This window comes from Bufo bufo, chromosome 6, assembly GCF_905171765.1.
Source record: "Bufo bufo chromosome 6, aBufBuf1.1, whole genome shotgun sequence".
In the NCBI taxonomy this organism is placed as follows: Eukaryota; Metazoa; Chordata; class Amphibia; order Anura; family Bufonidae; genus Bufo; species Bufo bufo.
The window spans coordinates 122,022,856-122,049,920 of NC_053394.1; the positions used below are offsets into that span (position 1 = coordinate 122,022,856).

At 46.5% G+C, this 27,065-nt stretch overlaps 1 protein-coding gene across 1 annotated transcript in view; it reads right to left on the reverse strand.

Annotated features, from left to right (window-relative positions):
• Positions 1-4,067: 4,067 nt before the first annotated feature.
• Positions 4,068-27,065, reverse strand: part of LOC121004771 (osteoclast stimulatory transmembrane protein) — a 37,559-nt gene continuing 14,561 nt past the window's right edge. The window contains exons 2-3 of the mRNA XM_040437116.1: positions 7,729-8,779; positions 4,068-4,512 (exon numbers count right to left, since the gene is read on the reverse strand). Of these exons, the coding sequence (XP_040293050.1) occupies positions 4,237-4,512; positions 7,729-8,779 (1,327 nt within the window). The 3' untranslated portion in view covers positions 4,068-4,236. The remainder of the gene's footprint in view (positions 4,513-7,728; positions 8,780-27,065) is intronic.

The window sequence follows — 27,065 nt, forward strand, 5'->3', positions numbered from 1 at the left end:
TATGTGGCTGTCAGACCAAAGTCGAATACCACAGTGTTAACACTGACTTAGAGGTGAGTTAGGCAGACCTCTGTATAGTGAGTGCCTAGCCAGGCAAGTGTTTGTTGTTTTGTGTTGATGTAACACGTCGTTGCGATGTAAAGCTGTGACTTCATTGAGCCGAGTGCTGCCCAACTTGGAAGTGGGATGTGCTGTGTGACAAATAAAGCAATGTTTGAGCTTGAAAACCCCCTGTTTGATGAGAAGTCTGTCATTGCCGACCCCAAGTGAGAGAGCGATCCCTTACAATATATACCTACTTAAAAGTTCCCTCAGTTAAAATAAATGAAACCCCATATGAATGCAATTTCTCTAGGAACATTCCTGCAATTCTAAGTAAATAGAACTCATAAGGTGATAATTTCCAAAATCAAGACCACTGCCATTATAGGAACATCCAGGAAAAATTGATACAGGTTCATGAGCTATGAAGAACTATTTTCTTTTGTATTCTTGTTTGGTAGGGTACTCATCTAGTGTGTTAATAAACTATACTCTGAAGGCAGAGTATTTAAAGCTTCTCTGTCACCAGGATCAACCATATTAAACCAGACATACAGCCTGGTAGGGCTCATCATGCTAATTAAAACAATAGCTTTCTTTTTTCTGTATGTTAAATAGCTGAAGAGAAATCAATGTTTTACTCATATGCAATAGAGAAGTTAGAGCACCAGGAGGCAGGACTGAATCCTTTGAGCACTGCTTTGCAACACCCCCTGTGCTCTGCAGACTCCCACCCTCCACCTTGATTGACAAGCTAGATATACTGAGGGTAACACTGTGTCCTAGCATCTATATATCAAATACTCTATGCACTATAGCTTCACTATACTGAGATCTGCTCATAAAGCTAATCTACATATTACTGCTTTATTCACAGGCACAAAATATGATCATAAAGACACCAGTAATATGTGATAGCTTAAAAGCATAGAAAATACATACTTTTCTATGTGGTAATGCTATAGCTTTGTGGCAAATGCATGGTTTTGCATATAGAGATCCCAGGTTTGCAGTACCTGATTCACTGGAAGGGGTATGGACCTGAAGAGAGATCTTGGGTACCTGCCAGGGAGGTTCATGCTCCTAGACTTGTTCGTAAATTTCATTTAGAACACCCTGAAAAGCCATCGCCTGAAGTCTTGGGTCCGGTGGCCCCTCGTAAAAGGGGGGGTACTGTCACGGGGTTCCGAAGGTGCACTCGGTCCCCCATTGCCCGCAGAACTGTTGCTTAGCTTTTGGAATGAGGTTCTGTGTTTGACCTCATTCCCAGGGCGGCTTTACTAGCTGGGTGGCTCCTTGCTCCTAAGTCTGCCTTGAGCGCCGAGCTGATCACTCGGTGCTCGACTGGTTGGTCTGTCGGTCATGTGACGCTGGCCACGTCACATGACCCTCACTCCCCACTATAAATACAGGCAGCCTGCTGGCTACAGGTTGCCTGTTAATTTCTAGGTTCCTGGTATTTGTTGGACTGCTGAATACTTACCTGATCCTGTTCCTTGACCATCCTTTTGCCTGATCCTCCTGTACTGCGCATCCGTCCTGGTATTGTGACCTCGGCTCCCACCTGACTACTCTCTTAGGACTCCTCTTGTACTTCTCTGCTCTCCTGGTATTTATGACCCCGGCTTCTCCTGACAATTCTCTGCTTGCTCCATTTGTACTTTGCAGCTTTCCTGGTATTGACTCGGTCCGTTCACGTCCTGTTGTTTGTCTGTCTGTCATCCCTGCACTTACTCCAAGTTAGGGATTGCCGTCCAGTTGTCCCCTGTCATTAGGACTCGCGAGGCAAGTAGGCAGGGCCAGGGGTAAGGGTGGAGCGCAGTGGTCACTTCCCTCCCCCTGTGTGTGTGTGTACGCGACCGTTACAATGGAGCTTATATTCAGATAAGTAATAGAAGGTAGTATAAAGCAGCAGTGAAAGGGAACCCTGACATTTAAACCTAAAATTAAAGGGGACACTGGCACTTAACTCTAAAATGAAAGGGTACCCTAGCACTTAACCCTAAAACTTAAAGGGAACCCTGGAGCATACCCTAAGCACAAGCTGAGGTCAGCTTGGTTTTATGTAAGGGGATATATAGAACCCCAGTGTGGCACTACCATTGCTACACCTGCTACTGTCTCTAGTGGCTAACAAATAATGTCATCTGTGTATTTGATTCTAGGTCCTTTGATGTTGTGCCTTAATAACATTGCAATGTAACATATATATTTTATTACATGTAATGTGCCTGGTTGTCCAGCAGGTGTATATCAGGCAGAGTACCTTTAGATAGAATGGAACTTCTTCTATTCTCACCCCTTTTGGGCAGAAGTGGGCTAGTCCTGCTTCCTACCAAGGGAAGAGTTGCAGGAAGGTGTAGTCAGTCCAAAGTCGATAGTGGAGCTGAAAAAACACAAAACATGGTGCAGTGAGTCTTCCAGGGGAAGCAGCTTGCAAAGCACCCTGACTCATTGCAGTTTATGAAATGAGTATTATAAGGGGGTCAACAGCCAAAGGCACACCACTCAAAGGCCCCAGAACTGCCATTAAATCCAGAGATTAGCACAGCAGAGAAAGGCAAAGCAAAGTGTCAGAGTTGACCTGCCAGTTTACCCCAAAACCTGCTGGAGCGAGAGAAAGATCAAATATTAGCTGGATGCAAGTTTATTCAAGTAAAACTGTTAAACTTTCTAAAGTCTGGACTATGATTATTCTCCAACAGCTATTAAACCCTCCCCCTTTGTTTCTGCGGAGACTAACCCTGGGGAGCGAAGGTACCCAGGTAGGAGCACCGTGACACACAAAATAAGGCCGCATCACCACTCAGCAATTCCTAAAACCTGGTGAAGGATCGACCCTGGAGGAGCGGCACGCTGCATGAGTATTTCATTGCAGCAACTCAATAGATACAACTTCTGCATGTGTGTGCAATTTTATGGATAAATCTTCCTATTAAAGGGGTTATCCAGAAAAAGATATTTATGACTTATCCTCATGACAGGTCATCACTATCAGTTCTTCGGCAGTGTGACATCTGGGCCGCTTATCAATCAGCTGTTGGAAGAAGAAGCCTTTAGTGCCACTGCCTCATCCTAGGCCAGTGACATCACATGGTGAGCGCAGCATCTCCATGAAATAGCTGTTAGGCAGCGGTGCAGGGATGAACTATCCTAAGGATAAGTCATCATTATCTTTTCCAGGATAACCCCTTTAATGGTTCTTCACTGTAAACAGCTGTGCATACATATCAAAAACCATTGAAATCCATAAAAATGAAAGGGGAGTTGAGCTCTTCCAACCACCATGCCTGCTTGTCTTGTAATAACCATACTAAGCTTTTCTTTACTTAGGAGGGATCAGTTTAGTCCACACGCGACAGCCTTTGAAAAAAATGATAATATTCACTGTAAGGCTCCATTCACACGTCCGCAAATGGGTCCGCATCCGTTCCGCAATTTTGCGGAACTGGTGCGGACCCATTCATTTTCTATGGGGATGGAATGGATGCGGACAGCACACAGTGTGCTGTCCGCATCCGCATTTGCGGAGCGCGGCCCCGATCTTCAGGTCCGCAGCTCCGCAAAAGCTAGAACATGTCCTATTCTTGTCCGCAGCTTGCGGACAAGAATAGGCATTTCTATAGGGGTGCCGGGCAGGTGTGTTTTGCGGATCCGCAATTTGCGGGTCCGCAACACACCACGGACATGTGAATGGAGCCTTATTGTTTCATTTGGAAAAACCAATTGTGAGGCCTTTTGCAATCAACTTGAAAACAGGGAAATATACGCTACGGAACTTTTCCAACAATGCTGAAACATTTGAACAGAAATACATACAGTAAACTACAGTTAGATAGACAGACATAGCATATATCAGACTGGACAAGAATGCAGATTTGCCCAATACACATTACAACAAGTTCAATTACAGATGGAATATTGGGCCAGAATCCCAAGCAGATAGTCGAGCTGGCAAAGACAAATTGGAGGAGGACACCCAAAGTAATTGTTTATTTTGTTTTTCAAGCCATACAAATGACGTTTTAGTGACATTTTTGCTTAGCTTTTGCCATTTTCCCCATTGACAATGGATAAAACACAACATTGCCTCTAGGGCTTGACTGTCACCCGCCTCCCTATCACCACCACCACCACTACAGCTGCTGATTTGAGCACTGTATAATACTGTTTTTATTAGAATTGTGTGGCACTTTAGTAGCTTTTTACTATCTGGTCAAACAAATATAGAATTCTTTCTTCTTCTCTTTTCTGATAGAACATGGCAGAAATCTTGCGGCACAGGCGTTGGGCATATGTTTCCAAAAATACCACAGCAAACAAGATGCAATAGAGGAAGGCAATTGATGCTGTGACGTAGGGATCTGGAGGACTTGCAGGTCGTTTACAGTGGTCAGGGAAGAAAGTAAAGTTTAGCTGGTGTTCTACATCATGTGAGATGACATCTTTACTGAAAGTTATTATAGAGACCTGCAAAAAAAAAAAAAAAAGAACCCATGGTCAGAACAGATCTATCATTATGAAAATCAAGCACCAGAGGAATAATAACATGGATATAAAGAGGTAATTAACTGAGGGTAATAACCCGTTAAGGACTCTTATCTATTAGGCTACTTTCACACTAGCGTTTTTATTTTCTGGCGCTTAGTTCCGTCCTAGGGGCTCAAATCCGGAAAAGAACTGATCAGTTTTATCCTAATGCATTCTGAATGGAGAGTAATCCGTTCAGGATGCATCAGGATATCTTCAGTTCAGTCTTTTTGACTGATCAGGCTTTTCAGAAAACCGTAGCATGTTGTATTTTTACCTCCGGCCAAAAATCCGGAACACTTTGACTGAACACCGGATCCGGCCTTTTTCCCATTGACTTGCATTAACGCCGGATCCGGCGCCGTGTGTTCCGTCAAACCGGATCCGGCTTTTGCATGTTAAACCCGAAAAATGGGAAAAAAAAGTAAAAGTCCATAAATAGCGGATCCGTTCTTTCCAATGCATTTTTTACTTGTGATCAAAATCCTGATCAGGATTCAAATGTAATTCAGTTTTCACACGTTTTTCCGGATCCGATGGGCAATTCCGGTGCCGGAATTGAACGCCGGATTCAAACAATGCTAGTGTGAAAGTAGCCTTAGTCAGCACAATGAGCAGATACAAAGAGTGTGTTAGTGCATAACGTGGCCCAATGAAATCAATATTGTGTGTAATGCTTTCTCCTACAGGAAAATTGGAAACATGTGTCCAGGCTTCACAAAAGACTACACTTAGGCCGAATGCACACGGCCGTGTTCTGCGGCCGAGAGCGGTCCGTGGTATGCCGGGCTGGATTCCTGTTCAGAGCAGGAGCGCATGGCGTCATTGGTTGCTATGACACCGTGCGCTTCATGCCGCCGCTGCTGTACAGTAATACACTCGTATAGTGTATTACTGTAGTGCAGCGGCGGCATGAAGCGCACGGCGTCATAGCAACCAATGACGCCATGCGCTCCTGCTCTGAACAGGAATCCAGCCCGGCATACCACGGACCGCTCTCGGCTGCGGAACACGGCCGTGTGCATTCGGCCTTAATCATAGGAGGTCCAAGCAGCGGGACATTCTGTGATCAGCCTGCTGTCTGTGGACCGTTTGTGCCTTTAACCCCTTCGGTACCAGCGCCGTATATGTACAGCTCTGGAGCGATGTGTAAACATGGCGCCCGCTCGCACGTGTAGCGGGCGTCATTGCTGGCAGATCTCTGCTGTTTCATACAGCAGAGACCTGCGGGTACTTACCGTGACCGGCAATAATGCAGATTGCGGAAATCAAAAGCTTTCGATGCCGTGATCAAGCGAGATCACGGCATCTAAATGCACAAAAACCCAGAAGCTTGCGCTTCCGGGCCTCCTACCGTTGCCCCATGTGGCCAATTTGGGTATCGGTAGTTGAGCTGAAAGTGATCATGCTGCAATTCCTATTTTGGCCAGAAGATGGCAGGCCAGGATAAGAAATGAGCAGATGAAGGTTTGAATATGAGCTTCAAAATGATCATTAAAAAAATATATAAAAAATAAAAAAATATATAAAAGTTTAAATCACCCCCCCCTTTCCGTATAATTAAAATAAAAATACCTAAATAACAATAAATACAAACATCATGGATATCATCGCGACCAAAAATGCCCGTACTATTAAAATATTTTTAAAAATGTCCAATTCAGTGAATGGCGCAACGGAAAAAAGGGTCAAAATGGCCACTTTGCCATTTTTTTATTGCTTTTCTTACCCCAAAAAAATTTATAATGTGATCAAAAAGTCACGTACACTCCAAAATGGTATCAATAAAAACTACAGATTGTTCCGCAAAAAATGAGCCCCTAAACAGCTCAGTAGACATAAGTATAAAAAAGTTATGGGGGTCAGAATATGGTGATGTAAAAAAAATATTTTTTTATCAAAGTTTACATTTATTTTTACACTATTTAGACAAAAAATACCTACACATATGGGGTATCGTTGTAATCGTACTGACCCAGAGAATGAAAAGCATGGGTCAGTTTTGCCGTAAACAAAACGCTGTGGGAACAAAACCCGTAAAACGGTGGAGGAATTGCGTTTTTTTTTCCAATTCCACTCCATTTGGAATTTTTTTACCGCTTCCCACTACATTTTATGCCATAATTAATGGTGGCATTAGAAAGTACAACCTGTCCCGCAAAAAATACGTGACCGGAATTATAAAAAAGTTTATGGCTCACGAAAATAGGGAAGAAAAATGAAAACGCAAAAATGAAAAAACCTCCGGTATTCTAAGGGTTAAAGGGATTGTGCAGGGTTTTTCTATTGATGACCTATCCTCAAGATATGTCATCAGTATCTGATCGTTAGGGCTCTGACACCGGATACCCCAGCCAATCATCTGTTTAAAGAAAAGGGGGCACTCCATGCGAGCACTGCTTCCTCCTTATTACATTATGCATCATCTTTCTTGCAGCAGAGGTATATTGTAATTGGTGAAGTGCGTAGTGTGAATAGAGTGAGTACTTGTGATTATGCTGCAATTCCAAGATGGCGGGCATTGTGATCAACAGGATGTAGCGCTCTAATGGAGCGCCACCTCCTCTTCAAACAGTTGATCGGCGGGGGTGACCCACCAATCAGATGACTTACTCCTCACTCACACGTCAGTGTTTTGGTCAGGGATTTCCATTAGTGAGGCTCTAAACACAGAACAGGAGCAGATCTTTCCCTTATACCTTATGTCTGTGGATGCTCCAATCCTGGTTTTGGCTCACAATGACTGATGGAAAACACGGACATGTGAATGAGGCATTATTCTAAAGATAGGTCATCAATATAAAACCCTTGCTCAAATATTTACAGGGATTGCCAAGAATGACAAAAAAGTAAGACTCTTTTACAGAAACATTTTTTTAATGCACCAATGCATCTTAATAATTTAAGTAACTTTGAAAATACACTTGGTTCAAAATATCCTATTGTTTTGTTGTATAGCACCTAGAGTATGCAAACATACTGTATGTGACTCATTGCTTACAGACTACAAACAGATCCTGTTTAATCTGATCCTTATGTACTTCCGTATTCCAAGCCAAGTGTCTCAAGATGGCAACCAAAACTTAGCACTTGATTGTAGATCCTTTGTCTACGAGTCCACTCAACAAAAGGTCCTTCACCATCAATAAAACTTACTTGTGCTTCATAGTGCATATGAAAAGTCACTTGCATAGATGGCAGCTTTTCTGCCCAGTTGCCAGCCTCTACAGCAAGTTGGAAGACAATGTGGTCCATGGCTATGATGAGCACAGAAAGCAGTGCAAAAACCAAAATGACCAAAATACGAAACACGATGGAACCAAGCTCTTTTCTTGACATCTTGAATCCAGTTGACTTTATTAACCTTAGTGAGGAGCCATTATTCAAGTCTGTAATTTTGTTTTTCTGGGCTATCTCAACCAGTTGTCTTGTAATATATTTGTTGTCAAACTTAATGTTAGTTAGATAGTTTCTTAAGTACCAGGTCGAATTAAAGAGAACATACCAGACGAAACAACCAGCAAAAACCCTATTTACCACTAGGTTTAGGTCCTTAAAAATCAATTCCACAGCTTCAAAGTCTTTCTTCATGTTATTAGCCACTTCAGATATTTGATTAGAAACCACAGACGTATTTATATTCGCTAAGAGGTTCAGTTGTGGAGCAAACTTCAACTGGAGCCCTGCCATCACATCTGTAGTCTCTTTAACCATGTCCCTCAATTCACCCATCAGATCTCGGAAGGTGCTAGTGGAGTTTAACACCTTTTCTGAAGAGTGTTGGGATATACATCTAATGATGTGGAAAATATTCTGGAGGTTTATGAAGATATTCGGAAGGATGTTAAGAGCCATGAACATAAAGCAGGTGGATAACAGTAGCCGACGGCCTTGCTTGGTTCCTAGGGTGGGAATGATGATGGTCAAAATACAACGGATTGGGTGAAGGAGAATAAGGACAATGCATATAAGTAAGGTCACGGTTAGGGCCAATACAGAGGCAAGTGGTGACTCATACTGTAAGGAATGGGATAACCATATGTAAAGAAAAGTTCCAGCTAAGGATGAAAAGACAAAGCACAAGATAAAAAGTAATATGGTTTGCCTCCAATCTTTGGGAACTGGACTAGAATATGCAGATGAGAGCTCCTGAATCCAGTTGTGGACTCTTATGTAAATCTTCTGACTGTCCTGCCAACATGATAATCTAGAGAGAAAAAGAAATGTAAATTGTAATAAGAAATATTTTTAAAAATGGACAAGAGAACATAATAGGGGTTAAGTGAACACATGGAAGTTTGGGTTCGCCAGGTTCGGCCGAACTTCAGGTCAAAATTCGGGTTCGGGACCCAAACTTGACCCGAACTGGAACTCGAACACCATTGAAGTCAATGGGGACCTGAACTTCACTTTATTATTTACAAAATAACATGGTTATATTGGAAAATAACATAATACTTAAGATGGAATGCAAAAGAGACACCTTTAGAGACATTCCTTTTTGCTTTCCGTCATAACAGAAGTCTATGGGAGCATAACGGTGTCCCTTTTGCATTCTGTCTTAAGTATTATGTTATTTTACGATATAACCATGTAATAACGGAAAATAATAAAGTAATTCATAAATCGTCCGAACCTGAACCCGGACTTCAGTGGAAAAGACTGGACCATCAAAAGGAAGTGGATTATTTCTCCTCTTGTTACATATTTGGGCCCATATAATCCAGGGCCTCCAAAACTCTGTCCCCCATCACTTATACTCAGTATTGGACCCAATAATATACATTTGGTGGGCATCTGTGGATGGCACACATGATTACAATAAAGCGTATATAACATGTTGTAGCCTCTCTGGTAGAAACAGAACAAATAGTATGATCTTTGTGGACCCATGTGGGCCCACACCATATATTTAGTAGGTCCCTGGAGAGAAAGACAAAGGATTAATTACAGATGTGAAATGAATAGGGCAGGTTTGCACATACGTAAATGGAACCCATTCAATCAGTGTTGTCAGGCAGAGTATCAGAGAGCCCAGTAGCAAATGGGCCTCCCAGTGAGATTTCTCATTACTACTACTTTACGATTTTAATTGAAAAAAAAATAAAGTTGTTCTCTGCCTCACCCACTTTACCAGATTTCTATGTTTGAAAAAGTGCATAAGCTTAATAAATTTGGTGCTCATTCTGGAAACCATATTTCTGAATTTATTTACGTCAGTGAATTGTCAACAAAGCATTTATAAATCTGTCCACATTAAGCTGTAAATCTCCTGCTTTCCTTCAGTAGAGTATAAAACAGGTCACCTGCAGCACCCACTATAGAGATCTAAAATAGAGAATTTATACAGTTACCATTGCGATCAATGGAAGCTGTAATATCTGTATGCGTTGAGCTCCCTGTAGTGGTGATTGCTAGAAAAAACCTATGGATTTATGTTGGCAACAGAAGTTCATTGCTGAGCCGTCCCTCCCCCTCATGCTAAGCCCCAGAGCAGTCAAGTGGTAAGTACTCCACTGGTACCACGGAGCCAACAGCCTGGTTTGGTGTCACGGATGAAGTAGGGGAGAACACCAAAAGACAATCAAGAAGGAAGGGGAAAGACACTAGGCCTCACCGCTAGGGAAGGACAAGGGTCACCACCTATAAAACCCTGCTCCTGGCCCTAACTCCTATCCGTATGGGCACCTCTCGATGGTAGAGATACCCATACACGGGAACCTAGATAACCCTGGTGACCCTCAGATGCCCTAAAGATAATGACTGGGCAGAGACCACCTGTTCCTTCCCTGGTGAAGGAACTAGCGTCTCACTGAGGCCTAGTAAACAACCGTGGGGGGGGGGGGGAATACAAAACACGACAAGCTGAACACTTAACTTCAGAGGATGAAGGATGAACAGGACTTCAACACAAACCACACTCCAGCTCTTCCAGGACCAAATGAAGCTATCCCAAGCAAGGAGTGATGGGAAAAGTCAGACTAAATAGGGTGTGGTAGGGGTCACATGATCCACACCTAAACAGGAGGTGTGGACATACCAGCAACACACAGACAAAGTGAAACCAAAAGAGGCTGTCAGATTACTAATGCATAGATAATCTTTCAGACCTTCTGGGACCTGTCACAGATGTGACAGTACCCCCCCCCCCCCCCTTCTACTGGTGACCTCCGGGCACCCAGGACCGACCTTATCAGGATGAGCTCTGTGGAATGCTCTCACCAGACGACTAGCATTAACATCGGTCGCTGGAACCCACATCCTCTCCTCTGGTCCGTACCCTCTCCAATGAACAAGATACTGGAGGGATCTCCGGAGAACTCGGGAGTCCACAATCCTGTTGATCTAAAATTCTAAATTGCAGTCCACCATGACAGGAACGGGAGGCAAGGAGGACAGCTCAACAGGTTCAACACATTTCTTTAGCAACGATTTATGAAATACGTTATGGATTTTCAATGCCTGAGGAAGTTCAAGACAGAAGGCTACAGGGTTAACAATGGCAGTGATCTTATATGGACCAATAAATCTTGGGCCCAACTTCCAAGAAGATACCTTAAGTTTAATGTTTCTTGTAGACAACCACACAGAATCACCCACTCTCAGGTCCGGACCACTCATACGTCTCCTGTCAGCCACACGCTTATACCTGTTGCCCATCTTTTTCAGGTTATCTTGGATTTTCCGCCAAATAGAAGACAAAGAAGAGGAAAATCGTTCCTCCTCAGGAATGCCAGAATTTTGAGCACCAGAAAATGTACCAAACTGTGGATGGAACCCATATGCCCCAAAAAACGGCGACTTATCAGTGGATTCCTGTCTACGGTTATTTATAGCAAACTCAGCTAACGACAAAAATGAAGACCACTCTTCCTGATTCTCTGAAACAAAACATCTCAAGTAAGTCTCCAGATTCTGATTAGTGCGCTCCGTCTGTCCGTTCGACTGAGGATGAAAAGCCGAAAAGAAGGACAATTGTACACCCAGACGAGTACAGAACTCTTTCCAGAATCTGGAAACAAACTGAGTCCCTCTATCAGACACCACATCAGAGGGAATGCCATGTAGTTTCACGATGTTGTCGACAAACACCTGTGCAAGAGTTTTAGCATTGGGTAGACTAGGTAATGCAATAAAGTGTGCCATTTTACTAAAACGATCTACAACCACCAGAATCACAGTTTTTCCCGAAGAATTCTGTAAATCCGTGATAAAATCCATGGACAAATGGGTCCAAGTTCTGGATGGGATGGGCAATGGAAGCAGAGATCCGGAAGGCCGAGTATGTGTCACCTTAGCACGTGCACAGGTACCACAGGCTGACACATAGTCCTCAACACACTTACGCATCCCCGGCCACCAAAATCTGCGAGAGATGAGATCGACAGTCGATCTGCTCCCTCGGTGCCCAGCAAGCACCGTACAGTGATGTTCCTCGAACACCTTGTGACGTAATTCGGAGGGAACTTCCCCGGAGGACAAGAGTCCAGAGCATCCTCCTGTGCCTCCAACACCCTGGCCTCAAGATCAGGATAAAGAGCGGATATGACAAACCCTTCAGATAAAATAGGACTAGGGTCATTAGACTCACCCCCCCCAGGAAAGCTACACGACAAAGCATCCGACTTGAGGTTCTTAACCCCAGGGCCGTAAGTGACGATGAAGTTAAATCTGGTGAAAAACAATGACCATCTGGCCTGCCTTGGGTTCAGTCGCTTAACCGACTCCAGGTAGGCCAGATTCTTGTGATCTGTAATTACTGTAATAGGGTGAATTGCTCCTTCCAACCAATGCCGCCATTACTCGAACGCCAACTTAATTGCCAGTAATTCCCTATTCCCCACATCATAATTCCTTTCAGTAGTAGAGAGTTTTTTAGAGGAAAATGCACATGGGCGCCATTTACTAGGTGAAGGACCTTGTGACAAGATTGCTCCTACCCCTACCTCGGACACATCAACCTCAACAATAAATGGAGTCAAGTCCGGTTGCATCAGAATAGGGGCCGAAGCAAAACATTCTTTCACAGCAGAAAAGGCCTGTAATGCCGCATCAGACCAGACAGAAATATCTGCACCCTTCCTAGTCATGTCTGTTAAAGGTTTAACCACCGATGAATAGTTCAAGATAAATTTACGGTAGTAGTTGGTAAACCCCAAAAACCGCATAAGCGCTTTCAGATTTTCGGGTCGATCCCAGTCCAACACGGCACGGACCTTCTCGGGATCCATACGAAAACCTGAGGATGAGAGCAGGTAACCCAGAAATTGCACTTCCTGTACAGCAAATACACACTTTTCCATCTTAGCATACAACTTATTCTCTCTTAGGATCTGTAACACCTGTCTCACATGATCCTGATGAGTCTCTATATCAGGCGAATAAATTAGTATGTCATCAAGGTATACAATGACAAACCTCCCCACCAGATGATGAAAGATGTCATTGACAAAGTGTTGAAAAACCGCAGGAGCATTGGTTAACCCAAAGGGCATGACCAGGTTTTCAAAATGACCCTCAGGGGTATTAAATGCGGTCTTCCACTCATCCCACTCCTTGATCCTTACCAGATTATCTGCCCCCCTCAGATCCAACTTAGAGAACACCTTGGCACCGACAATCTGACTAAACAAATCCGGAATCAAAGGAAGGGGGTAAGGATCACGGACGGTAATACGATTGAGCTCACGGAAGTCCAGGCATGGTCTCAGGGTACCATCCTTTTTCTTTACAAAGAAAAACCCAGCAGCCACTGTGTACTTGGATGGTCTAATATGTCCCTTTGCCAAACTCTCAGTAATATACTCCCGCATAGCCTTTCTTTCAGGTTCCGAAAGAATATACAACCGAGATTTGGACAATTTAGCTTCGGGAATAAGATTGACGGGACAGTCATATTCCCGGTGGGGAGGCAACTCCTGATTACCACTCTCAGAGAAAACATCATAAAATTCTGAAATAAACAAGGGTACAGTTTTAGTGGTCACCATAGAGAATGATGCATTAAGACAGTTATCCATGCAAAAATCACTCCAATCGAGAACTGCCAGTCGATGTTAGGGTTATGTTTACTTAACCATGGTAAGCCCAACACCAACGGAGCAGGCAGACCCTCCAATATATAACAGGATATAAATTCCTGATGCAAATCACCCACTCTTAAATGAATGTCATTCACTACCTGCGACAGACATTTTTGGGTGAGAGGTGCTGAGTCAATTGCAAAGACAGAAATACTTTTCTCTAATGCATTAGTAGTCAACCCATGAATGCGTACAAACTCTCCATCATTCAAGTTAACTCCTGCCCCACTGTCGATAAATGCTTCGATTTTCACAGTTTTGGACTCTAGCGCCACCTCGGCAGTCAGGAGAAAACGGGTACTATCAGTAAAAGACAAATGTGGGTTTTCCAGCTCCACACCACCAATAGTAATTTAAGGATTAAAAGGTTTTTTTCTTTTTGTTTACACCTTGATGCTGCAAGTACAGACAAATGTTCACAAAATGTCCCTTCTTGCCACAATAAAAGCAGACTCCTTTCACATGACTCAAGCTTTTGCCAGGAGTAGCTCCTCCTAACTGCATAGGCTCATCACAAGGCGCAACTACCAGTGTCTCTCCACCATAAGTGTCAAAGAAAGCAGTACCCTTATTGGACAGTACGTCTTGAAGGTGAGGACCCCTAGATCTCTCCCTCAGGCGTCTATCTAGACGTACAGCAAGGGACATAGCTGCCTCCAAAGACACAGGATTTTCATGAAAGGCCAACGTGTCCTGCAGTCTCTCAGAGAGACCCTGACAGAATTGGCTGCGGAGAGCAGGATCGTTCCACTCAGTATCGGTAGCCCATCTCCTAAATTCAGAGCAATAGGTCTCAGCGGAACAATCTCCCTGCCGCAAACTCCGTAACTTGGTCTCGGCCTGAGAGATCCGATCCGGGTCATCGTAGATGAGACCCAAGGCTCTGAAGAATTCATCTACCGACCGGAGGGACAGTGATCCGGTCGGCAGAGAAAAAGCCCAAGATTGGGCGTCCTCTTTAAGCAAAGAAATAATCATACCCACACGTTGACACATCCCCAGAAGAGTATGGACGCAGCTTAAAGTATAATTTACATGACTCCCTGAACCGGATGAAATTGTCACTACCCCCGGAAAACCTGTCCGGGAGAGCCACCTTCGGTTCAGGACAGGCCTGGGACCCACCACCGGAACCAGCAGCCTGTGGACTCTGAATCTGCAAGACAGTTGAGCGGAGGTCTGCTACCTCCAAAGTCAGATTCTGCATCTGTTCGACCAGTGCAGTCATAGCATCCATAGCTGCACAGATCAGAACAAAAAATGGCGGTATGGCTTGGGACAATGTCACGGATGAAGTAGGGGAGAACACCAAAAGACAATCAAGAAGGAAGGGGAAAGACACTAGGCCTCACCGCTAGGGAAGGAAAAGGGTCACCACCTATAAAACCCTGCTCCTGGCCCTAACTCCTATCCGTATGGGCACCTCTCGATGGTACAGATACCCATACACGGGAACCTAGATAACCCTGGTGACCCTCTGGGCAGAGACCACCTGTTCCTTCCTTGGTGAAGGAACTAGCGTCTCACTAAGGCCTAGTAAACAACCGGGGGGGTGGGGGGAATACAAAATACGACAAGCGGAACACTTAACTTCAGAGGATGAAGGATGAACAGGACTTCAACACAAACCACACTCCAGCTCTTCCAGGACCAAATGAAGCTATCCCAAGCAAGGAGTGATGGGAAAAGTCAGACTAAATAGGGTGTGGTAGAGGTCACATGATCCACACCTAAACAGGAGGTGTGGACATACCAGCAACACACAGACAAAGTGAAACCAAAAGAGGCTGTCCGATTACTAATGCATAGATAATCTTTCAGACCTTCTGGGACCTGTCACAGATGTGACATTTTGGCTCTTTTTTTAGGCTAGCAGACCCCTCTGTTGTATAAGAAGATTATAACTGGCATATGGTAGGTGAGGACCATTCACAGATTTCACATTGGGAACCAAAAGCTTCAAGTTATGCCACCGGGCTAAGACAATACTCTATGTAGTGCTCTGATGATGGGTTTCTGGAAGCTGAAAAAGCTAAAAAACTACCAAGTGAGTTTACTGGAAAATTTCAATTGAGATGAGGAAGCTTTGTATAGTAACCAGTACACAGAGAACTCTCCACCACACTTAAGATCCATGAGAAAGCATCTCATTTTTAACTGGCTCAATGGAAGTGACAGCATGTGAAATGTTTCTCGTAAATTGTTTACAGTTGCCCTCAGTTCTGCTTATACCACCTACTTATACTTGCATGATAAGATTAAGTTCAGTAGGAAAACAAAGGCTATGTACACCTTCGGATGCAAATTTTTTTATGATTGCATTTTACTCATTTTGGGCAAAAAATATTTTTTTACTTGGTCTTTATTAAAAAAAATATTGTCACGGATGATGTCGCAGATAGCTGGAACTTATGAATAAACGTCCGACTGGCTTGATCCCAAACTAAGGAGCATATAGGTGAGCCCTTCAAAACCCTAAGAGCTCTCCCTGACTGCTATGCCCATGCAAGGGTCTCAATGGTAGATTGCATGCCCACGTACTTTAGACTGTGTGACACCTTAAAACCCTATAATAGTGAGGGGACATGACCACCGGCTCCCTGCACTTAATACGGACGGAGTGAGGGTCACCTAGAATCAAGCCAGCAAGGAAACACAATACATGAAAAGACTTATCTGAGCAAACAGCAGCAGCAGCCTCCAGCAGTGAACATTTCATCCAGGAAGTAGTATAAACCGCAAAGTGAGGCAGTATGGGAGGGAATATAAAGGGAAACGATTAGTCTAAATAGGTGACACCTTAGAGAAGGAAAGGAGATGACAAAGTGAAACCAAAACAAAGAACGTCGTGCAAGAGGTAGAGAAGGACGTCTGCCAGACCTTCTCACAGAACTGGCGGTGACAGTACCCCTCCCTCTAATGGTGGACTCCGGACACTCAGAGCCCACCTTCTCAGGATGAGACCTATGGAAAGCCCTGATGAGACGAGTGGCCTTAATGTCCGCCACTAGGACCCACATCCTCTCCTCAGGACTAGAGTTGAGCGAACACCTGGATGTTCGGGTTCGAGAAGTTCGGCCGAACTTCCCGGAAAAGTTCGGGTTCGGGATCCGAACCCGACCCGAACTTCGTCCCGAACCCCATTGAAGTCAATAGGGACCCGAACTTTTCGGCACTAAAAAGGCTGCAAAAGGCAGCAACATGTAGGTAAATCCCCTGCAAACAAATGTGGATAGGGAAATGAATAAAAAAAAAATATAAAAAATTAACCAATATCAATTGGACAGAGGTCCCATAGCAGAGAATCGGGCTTCACGTCAGCAGAGAATCAGTCTCTTCATGCCATAGCAGAGAATCTGGCTTCATGTCAGCAGAGAATCAGTCTCTTCATGCCATAGCAGAGAATCTGGCTTCATGTCAGCAGAGAATCAGTCTTCATGTCATAGCAGAGAATCAGGCTTCACGTCACCCACCACTGGAACAGGCCACTGTCACATATTTAGGCCCCGGCACCCAGACAGAGGAGAGAGGTCCTGTAACAGAGAATCTGGCTTCATGTCAGCACAGAATCAGTCTTCATGTCATAGCAGAGAATCAGGCTTCACGTCACCCACCACTGGAACAGGCCACTGCCACATATTTAGGCCCCGGCACCCAGACAGAGGAGAGAGGTCCCGTAACAGAGAATCTGGCTTCATGTCAGCACAGAATCAGTCTTCATGTCATAGCAGAGAATCAGGCTTCACGTCACCCACCACTGGAACAGGCCACTGTCACATATTTAGGCCCAGGCACCCAGGCAGAGGAGAGAGGTCCCATAGCAGAGATTCAGGCTTCATGTCAGCAGAGAATCAGTCTTCATGTCATAGCAGAGAATCAGGCTTCACGTCACCCACCACTGGAACAGGCCACTGTCACATATTTAGGCCCAGGCACCCAGGCAGAGGAGAGAGGTCCCATAACAGAGATTCTGGCTTCATGTCAGCAGAGAATCAGTCTTCATGTCATAGCAGAGAATCAGGCTTCACGTCACCCACCACTGGAACAGGCCACTGTCACATATTTAGGCCCAGGCACCCAGGCAGAGGAGAGAGGTGCCATAACAGAGATTCAGGCTTCATGTCAGCAGAGAATCAGTCTTCATGTCATAGCAGAGAATCAGGCTTCACGTCACCCACCACTGGAACAGGCCACTGTCACATATTTAGGCCCAGGCACCCAGGCAGAGAAGAGAGGTCCCATAACAGAGATTCAGGCTTCATGTCAGCAGAGAATCAGTCTTCATGTCATAGCAGAGAATCAGGCTTCACGTCACCCACCACTGGAACAGGCCACTGTCACATATTTAGGCCCAGGCACCCAGGCAGAGGAGAGAGGTCCCATAACAGAGATTCAGGCTTCATGTCAGCAGAGAATCAGTCTTCATGTCATAGCAGACAATCAGGCTTCACGTCACCCACCACTGGAACAGGCCACTGTCACATATTTAGGCCCAGGCACCCAGGCAGAGGAGAGAGGTCCCATAACAGAGATTCAGGCTTCATGTCAGCAGAGAATCAGTCTTCATGTCATAGCAGAGAATCAGGCTTCACGTCACCCACCACTGGAACAGGCCACTGTCACACATTTAGGCCCTGGCACCCAGACAGAGGAGAGAGGTCCCGTAACAGAGAATCTGGCTTCATGTCAGCACAGAATCAGTCTTCATGTCATAGCAGAGAATCAGGCTTCACGTCACCCACCACTGGAACAGGCCACTGTCACATATTTAGGCCCTGGCACCCAGACAGAGGAGAGAGGTCCCGTAACAGAGAATCTGGCTTCATGTCAGCACAGAATCAGTCTTCATGTCATAGCAGAGAATCAGGCTTCACGTCACCCACCACTGGAACAGGCCACTGTCACATATTTAGGCCCAGGCACCCAGGCAGAGGAGAGAGGTCGCGTAACAGAGAATCTGGCTTCATGTCAGCACAGAATCAGTCTTCATGTCATAGCAGAGAATCAGGCTTCACGTCACCCACCACTGGAACAGGCCACTGTCACACATTTAGGCCCCGGCACCCAGGCAGAGAAGAGAGGTCCCGTAACAGAGATTCAGGCTTCATGTCAGCAGAGAATCAGTCTTCATGTCATAGCAGAGAATCAGGCTTCACGTCACCCACCACTGGAACAGGCCACTGTCACATATTTAGGCCCAGGCACCCAGGCAGAGGAGAGAGGTCCCATAACAGAGATTCAGGCTTCATGTCAGCAGAGAATCAGTCTTCATGTCATAGCAGACAATCAGGCTTCACGTCACCCACCACTGGAACAGGCCACTGTCACATATTTAGACCCAGGCACCCAGGCAGAGGAGAGAGGTCCCATAACAGAGATTCAGGCTTCATGTCAGCAGAGAATCAGTCATCATGTCATAGCAGAGAATCAGGCTTCACGTCACCCACCACTGGAACAGGCCACTGTCACACATTTAGGCCCTGGCACCCAGACAGAGGAGAGAGGTCCCGTAACAGAGAATCTGGCTTCATGTCAGCACAGAATCAGTCTTCATGTCATAGCAGAGAATCAGGCTTCACGTCACCCACCACTGGAACAGGCCACTGTCACATATTTAGTCCCTGGCACCCAGACAGAGGAGAGAGGTCCCGTAACAGAGAATCTGGCTTCATGTCAGCACAGAATCAGTCTTCATGTCATAGCAGAGAATCAGGCTTCACGTCACCCACCACTGGAACAGGCCACTGTCACATATTTAGGCCCAGGCACCCAGGCAGAGGAGAGAGGTCGCGTAACAGAGAATCTGGCTTCATGTCAGCACAGAATCAGTCTTCATGTCATAGCAGAGAATCAGGCTTCACGTCACCCACCACTGGAACAGGCCACTGTCACACATTTAGGCCCCGGCACCCAGACAGAGGAGAGGTTCATTCAACTTTGGGTTGCCCCGCAATATAATGGTAAAATGAAAATAAAAATAGGATTGAATGAGGAAGTGCCCTGGAGTACAATAATATATTGTTAAGGGGAGGTAGTTAATGTCTAATCTGCACAAGGGATGGACAGGTCCTGTGGGATCCATGCCTGGTTCATTTCTATGAACGTCAGCTTGTCCACATTGGCTGTAGACAGGCGGCTGCGTTTGTCTGTAATGACGCCCCCTCCCGTGCTGAATACACGTTCAGACAAAACGCTGGCCGCCGGGCAGGCCAGCACCTCCAAGGCATAAAAGGCTAGCTCTGGCCACGTGGACAATTTGGAGACCCAGAAGTTGAATGGGGCCGAACCATCAGTCAGTACGTGGAGGGGTGTGCACAGGTACTGTTCCACCATGTTAGTGAAATGTTGCCTCCTGCTAACACGTTCCGTATCAGGTGGTGGTGCAGTTAGCTATGGCGTGGTGACAAAACTTTTCCACATCTCTGCCATGCTAACCCTGCCCTCAGAGGAGCTGGCCGTGACACAGCTGCGTTGGCGACCTCTTGCTCCTCCTCTGCCTTCGCCTTGGGCTTCCACTGGTTCCCCTGTGACATTTGGGAATGCTCTCAGTAGCGCGTCTACCAACGTGCGCTTGTACTCGCGCATCTTCCTATCACGTTCCAGTGTAGGAAGTAAGGTGGGCACATTGTCTTTGTACCGGGGATCCAGCACGGTGGCAACCCAGTAGTCCGCACAAGTTAAAATGTGGGCAACTCTGCTGTCGTTGCGCAGGCACTGCAGCATGTAGTCGCTCATGTGTGCCAGGCTGCCCAGAGGTAAGGACAAGCGGTCCTCTGTGGGAGGCGTATCGTCATCGTCCTGTGTTTCCCCCCAGCCACGCACCAGTGATGGGCCCGAGCTGCTTTGGGTGCCACCCCACTGTGAACATGCTTCATCCTCATCCTCCTCCACCTCCTCCTCATCCTCGTCCTCCAGTAGTGGGCCCTGTCTGGCCACATTTGTACCTGGCCTCTGGTGTTGCAAAAAAACCTCCCTCTGAGTCACTTTGAAGAGACTGGCCTGAAAGTGCTAAAAATGACCCCTCTTCCTCCTGGGCCACCTCCTCTTCCATCATCGCCCTAAGTGTTTTCTCAAGGAGACATAGAAGTGGTATTGTAACGCTGATAACGGCGTCATCGCCACTGGCCATGTTGGTGGAGTACTAGAAACAGCGCAACAGGGCACACAGGTCTCGCATGGAGGCCCAGTCATTGGTGGTGAAGTGGTGCTGTTCCGCAGTGCGACTGACCCGTGCGTGCTGCAGCTGAAACTTCACTATGGCCTGCTGCTGCTCGCACAGTCTGTCCAGCATGTGCAAGGTGGAGTTCCACCTGGTGGGCACATCGCATATGAGGCGGTGAGCGGGAAGGCCGAAGTTACGCTGTAGCGCAGACAGGCGTGCAGCAGCAGGGTGTGAACGCTGGAAGCGCGAACAGACGGCCCGCACTTTATGCAGCAGCTCTGACATGTCGGGGTAGTTGCGAATGAACTTCTGCACCACCAAATTCAGCACATGCGCCAGGCAAGGGATGTGCGTCAAACCGGCTAGTCCCAGAGCTGCAACGAGATTTCGCCCATTATCGCACACCACCAGGCCGGGCTTGAGGCTCACCGGCAGCAACCACTCGTTGGTCTGTTGTTCTTTACCCCGCCACAACTCCTGTGCGGTGTGGGGCCTGTCCCCCAAACATATGAGTTTCAGAACGGCCTGCTGACGTTTACCCCGGGCTGTGCTGAAGTTGGTGGTGAAGGTGTGTGGCTGACTGGATGAGCAGGTGGAAGAAGAGGAGGAGGAAGCTGAGTAGGAGGAGGAGGAGACAGGAGGCAAAGAATGTTGCCCTGCGATCCTTGGCGGCGGAAGGACGTGCGCCAAACAGCTCTCCGCCTGGGGCCCAGCCGCCACTACATTTATCCAGTGTGCAGTTAGGGAGATATAGCGTCCCTGGCCGTGCTTACTGGTCCACGTATCTGTGGTTAGGTGGACCTTGCCACAGATGGCGTTGCGTAGTGCACACTTGATTTTATCGGACACTTGGTTGTGCAGGGAAGGCACGGCTCTCTTGGAGAAGTAGTGCCGACTGGGAACAACATACTGTGGGACAGCAAGCGACATGAGCTGTTTGAAGCTGTCTGTGTCCACCAGCCTAAATGACAGCATTTCATAGGCCAGTAGTTTAGAAATGCTGGCATTCAGGGCCAGGGATCGAGGGTGGCTAGGTGGGAATTTACGCTTTCTCTCAAATGTTTGTGAGATGGAGAGCTGAACGCTGCCGTGTGACATGGTTGAGATGCTTGGTGACGCAGGTGGTGGTGTTGGTGGTACATCCCATGTTTGCTGGGCGGCAGGTGACAACGTTCCTCCAGAGGCGGAGGAAGAGGCCGAGGCTGCAGCAGCAGAAGTGGCCGGGGCGGCAGCAGCAGAAGAGGTAGCATGGGGAGCCTGAGTGACTTCCTTGTTTTTAAGGTGTTTACTCCACTGCAGTTCATGCTTTGCATGCAGGTGCCTGGTCATGCAGGTTGTGCTAAGGTTCAGAACGTTAATGCCTCGCTTCAGGCTCTGATGGCACAGCGTGCAAACCACTCGGGTCTTGTCATCAGCACATTGTTTGAAGAAGTGCCATGCCAGGGAACTCCTTGAAGCTGCCTTTGGGGTGCTCGGTCCCAGATGGCGGCGGTCAGTAGCAGGCGGAGTCTCTTGGCGGCGGGTGTTCTGATTTTGCCCACTGCTCCCTCTTTTGCTACGCTGTTGGCTCGGTCTCACCACTGCCTCTTCCTCCGAACTGTGAAAGTCAGTGGCATGACCTTCATTCCATGTGGGGTCTAGGACCTCATCGTCCCCTGCATCGTCTTCCACCCAGTCTTGATCCCTGACCTCCTGTTCAGTCTGCACACTGCAGAAAGACGCAGCAGTTGGCACCTGTGTTTCGTCATCATCAGAGACGTGCTGAGGTGGTATTCCCATGTCATCATCATCAGGAAACATAAGTGGTTGTGCGTTAGTGCATTCTATCTCTTCCACCCCTGGGGAAGGGCTAGGTGGATGCCCTTGGGAAACCCTGGCAGCAGAGTCTTCAAACAGCATAAGAGACTGCTGCATAACTTGAGGCTCAGACAGTTTCCCTGATATGCAAGGGGGTGATGTGACAGACTGATGGGCTTGGTTTTCATGCGCCATCTGTGCGCTTTCTGCAGAAGACTGGGTGGGAGATAATGTGAACGTGCTGGATGCACTGTCGGCCACCCAATTGACTAATGCCTGTACCTGCTCAGGCCTTACCATCCTTAGAACGGCATTGGGCCCCACGAAATATTGCTGTAAATTCTGCTGGCTACTGGGACCTGAGGTAGTTGGTTCACTAGGACGTGTGGCTGTGGCAGAACGGCCAAGTCCTCTCCCAGCACCAGAGGGTCCACTAACACCACCACGACCATGTCCGCGTCCGCGTCCCTTATTAGATGTTTTCCTCATTGTTCCCGTTCACCACAATTTTGAAAATGGCAAATTTGGGAATACTTTTTCAACCCAGAACAAAAACTGTGCTTTTACGGTCACTACAAATAATTTGACCAGCTAAAACAGTACTGATTTAGAGGAATATAAATTTCAGGCCTATTTTTTAGGCGCTGTGTGACAGGTATACCTTTAATCACAGAATTAGACTTGTATCTGCACTGTAGCGTGTGTGTTAAGTTTTTCAGAATGACACTATCAGCACCTTGAATCTAATATACCCTTTTTGGGATAGATTTAAAGTAGGCCTGATATAGCAGAAACTACCAATTTAGAAAATGGCAAATTTGGGAATACTTTTTCAACCCAGAACAAAAACTGTGCTTTTACGGTCACTACAAATAATTTGACCAGCTAAAACAGTACTGATTTAGAGGAATATAAATGTCAGGGCTATTTTTTAGGCGCTGTGAGACAGGTATACCTTTAATCACAGAATTAGACTTGTATCTGCACTGTAGCGTGTGTGTTAAGTTTTTCAGAATGACACTATCAGCACCTTGAATCTAATATACCCTTTTTGGGATAGATTTAAAGTAGGCCTGATATAGCAGAAACTACCAATTTAGAAAATGGCAAATTTGGGAATACTTTTTCAACCCAGAACAAAAACTGTGCTTTTACGGTCACTACAAATAATTTGACCAGCTAAAACAGTACTGATTTAGAGGAATATAAATGTCAGGGCTATTTTTTAGGCGCTGTGTGACAGGCTCAACTTGCCCCTGATGTAGTATATGGCCAAAAAATAACCACACTATTGATGGTTAAATGCACTTGGTTGACACAGGCTCAGCCTGCACCTGATGTAGTATATGGCCAAAAAATAACCACACTGTTGATGGTTAAATGCACTTGGGTGACACAGGCTCAGCCTGCACCTGATGTAGTATATGGCCAAAAAATAACCACACTGTTGATGGTTAAATGCACTTGGGTGACACAGGCTCAGCCTGCACCTGATGTAGTATATGGCCAAAAAATAACCACACTGTTGATGGTTAAATGCACTTGGTTGACACAGGCTCAGCCTGCAGCTGATGTAGGATATAGCAAAAAATAACCACACTATTGATGGTTAAATGCACTTGGTGGTAGCTTGTGCTGGCGCACCACAAGCCACAAAATGGCCGCCGATCACCCCAGAAAAAAGTGATATAAAAACGCTCTGGGCAGCCTAAAAAAAGTGAGCAATTCAATATCAGCACTTCAATGATCCACAGCTGGAGATCGATCACTGAATTAAGTCTTTTGGAGGAGTTAATCTGCCTAATCTCGCCCTAACGTCGCAGCAGCAACCTCTCCCTATGCTTGAATCAGCAGAGTGACGTGCAGCGCTACGTGACCCAAGCTTATATAGAGGCTGGGTCACATGCTGCACTGGCCGATCACAGCCATGCCAATAGTAGGCAAGGCTGTGATGGCCTCTTGGGGCAAGCAGTATGACGCTTGTTGATTGGCTGCTTTGCAGCCTTTCAAAAAGCGCCAAGAAAGCGCCGAACACCGAACCCGAACCCAGACTTTTACGGGTTCGGGTTCGCTTATCCCTACTCAGGACCATAACCCTCCCAATGAACGAGGTACTGCAGAGAACCGCGGATAATGCGAGAATCCACAGTCCTAGAGACCTGAAATTCCAGATTACCATCAACAACAATCGGAGGAGGAGGCAAAAAGGAGGGTACAGTGGGTTGGACATAAGGTTTTAATAGGGACCTGTGAAAAACATTATGGATCTTCCAAGTCTGAGGAAGATCAAGACGGAAGGCAACGGGATTGATGACGGACAAGATCTTGTAAGGCCCAATAAACTTAGGACCCAACTTCCAGGAGGGAACCTTCAGTTTGATATTCTTTGTAGACAACCACACCAGATCACCCACATTCAGGTCCGGACCAGGCACACGTCTCTTATCCACAACACGCTTATATCTCTCACTCATCCTCTTCAGATTACCCTGAATCTTTTGCCAAATAAATGACAAAGACGAGGAAAATCTCTCCTCATCTGGTAAACCAGAAGACCCCTCTCCAGAAAATGTCCCAAACTGCGGATGAAACCCATATGCACCAAAAAATGGTGACTTATCAGAGGACTCCTGGCGACGGTTATTTAAAGCAAACTCAGCAAGGGACAAAAAAGAATACCAATCCTCCTGATTCTCTGCCACAAAACAGCGCAGATATGTCTCCAGATTCTGATTGATGCGTTCGGTCTGACCATTCGACTGCGGGTGAAAAGCAGAAGAGAACCGAACCCCGAAGCGAGAACAGAAGGCCTTCCAGAATCCTTAAACAAATTGCGTGCCCCTATCAGAAACGATGTCTGAAGGAATGCCATGCAATTTAACATCGTGATCAACAAACGCTTGCGCCAACGTCTTAGCATTGGGTAACCCAGGAAAGGGAATGAAATGCACCATTCTGCTAAATCGGTCCACTACCACCAGAATCACAGTCTTCCCCAAGGAACGAGACAGGTCCGTAATGAAGTCCATGGACAGATGCGTCCAAGGACGGGAAGGAATGGGTAACGGGAGGAGAGAACCCGATGACCGTGAATGAGGGACCTTGGCACGAGTGCAGGTCTCGCAGGCTGCCACAAAACCCTCAACCGTCTTACGAAGAGCTGGCCACCAGAATCCCCGAGCAATGAGATCCACTGTGGCTCTACTCCCCGGGTGCCCAGCAAGGACAGTATCGTGGTGCTCCTTAAAAACCTTGTGTCGTAAAGCGAGAGGCACAAACTACCTCCCAGGAGGACAAAGATCAGGAGCCTCTGCCTGGGCTGCCTGAACCTCTGCCTCCAAATCAGGATAAAAGAGTAGAGACGACCACCCCAGCCAAAATGGGACCCGGGTCTTCAAAGTTCCCCCCTCCCGGAAAACAAGGTGACAGGGCATCCGCCTTCACATTTTTAACCCCAGGGCGGAACGTGACAACAAAATTAAACCTAGAAAAGGACAAAGACCATCTGGCCTGTCTCGGGTTCAGACGCTTGGCTGATTCCAAGTAGGCCAGATTCTTATGGTTGGTAAACACGGTAATAGGGTGTCTGGCTCCCTCTAACCAATGGCGCCATTCCTCAAAAGCTAATTTGATGGCCAACAACTCCATATCTCCCACATCGTAATTTATCTCTGCAGAGGAGAGTTTCCTTGAGAAAAAGGCACGCGGTCATCATTTGGCAGGAGAGGGACCCTGAGATAAGACCGCACCCACACCCAGGGCCGGTGCAAGGATTTTTGCCGCCCTAGGCAAGATAAAAATTGCCGCTCCCCCCCCCCCCCTTATCAGATGATCTGCCCATATCATGTTCCACCCCTTTCTCAGCATTTAAATTAAAAGAACTGCTATATTTCCCTTAGGGTTAATCAAGCTTCTTGTAGCTGCCTCCCTGACAGCCGCTAGAGGTGCTTCCGCGATTCTCACTGTGAAAATTACAGTGGGAAGATGCAGAACATAGTTTTGAATGCGTGCGCATGTGCATTCGCAGCAGAGAGGAGGATCGGGGAGAAGAGTTCCCAGTAAAGGGTTTTAACACCTTCAGCCCTTTACTGGGAGGGGGACACGAGGGTGCCCCAGTCCTAACAACTATATAGTGCCAGGAAAATGAGTTTGTTTTCCTGGCACCATAGTGCTCCTTTAACACCAGTACTGCACAGTATCTTTTCTCTGCAGGAACAGGCTATAGACACCAGTACCACTACATTAAACTGTACTGGTTCTAAGACTATAGTGTCCTTTTAGGCTCCATTCACACGTCCGCAATTTTGTTCTGGATTTTGCGGAACGGAATTGCGGACCCATTCATTCCAATGGGGCAGCATGATGTGCTGCCCGGACACGGAATTGCGGATCCGCACTTCCGGGTCCGCACTTCGTTCCGCAAAAAAATAGAACATGTCCTATTCTTGTCC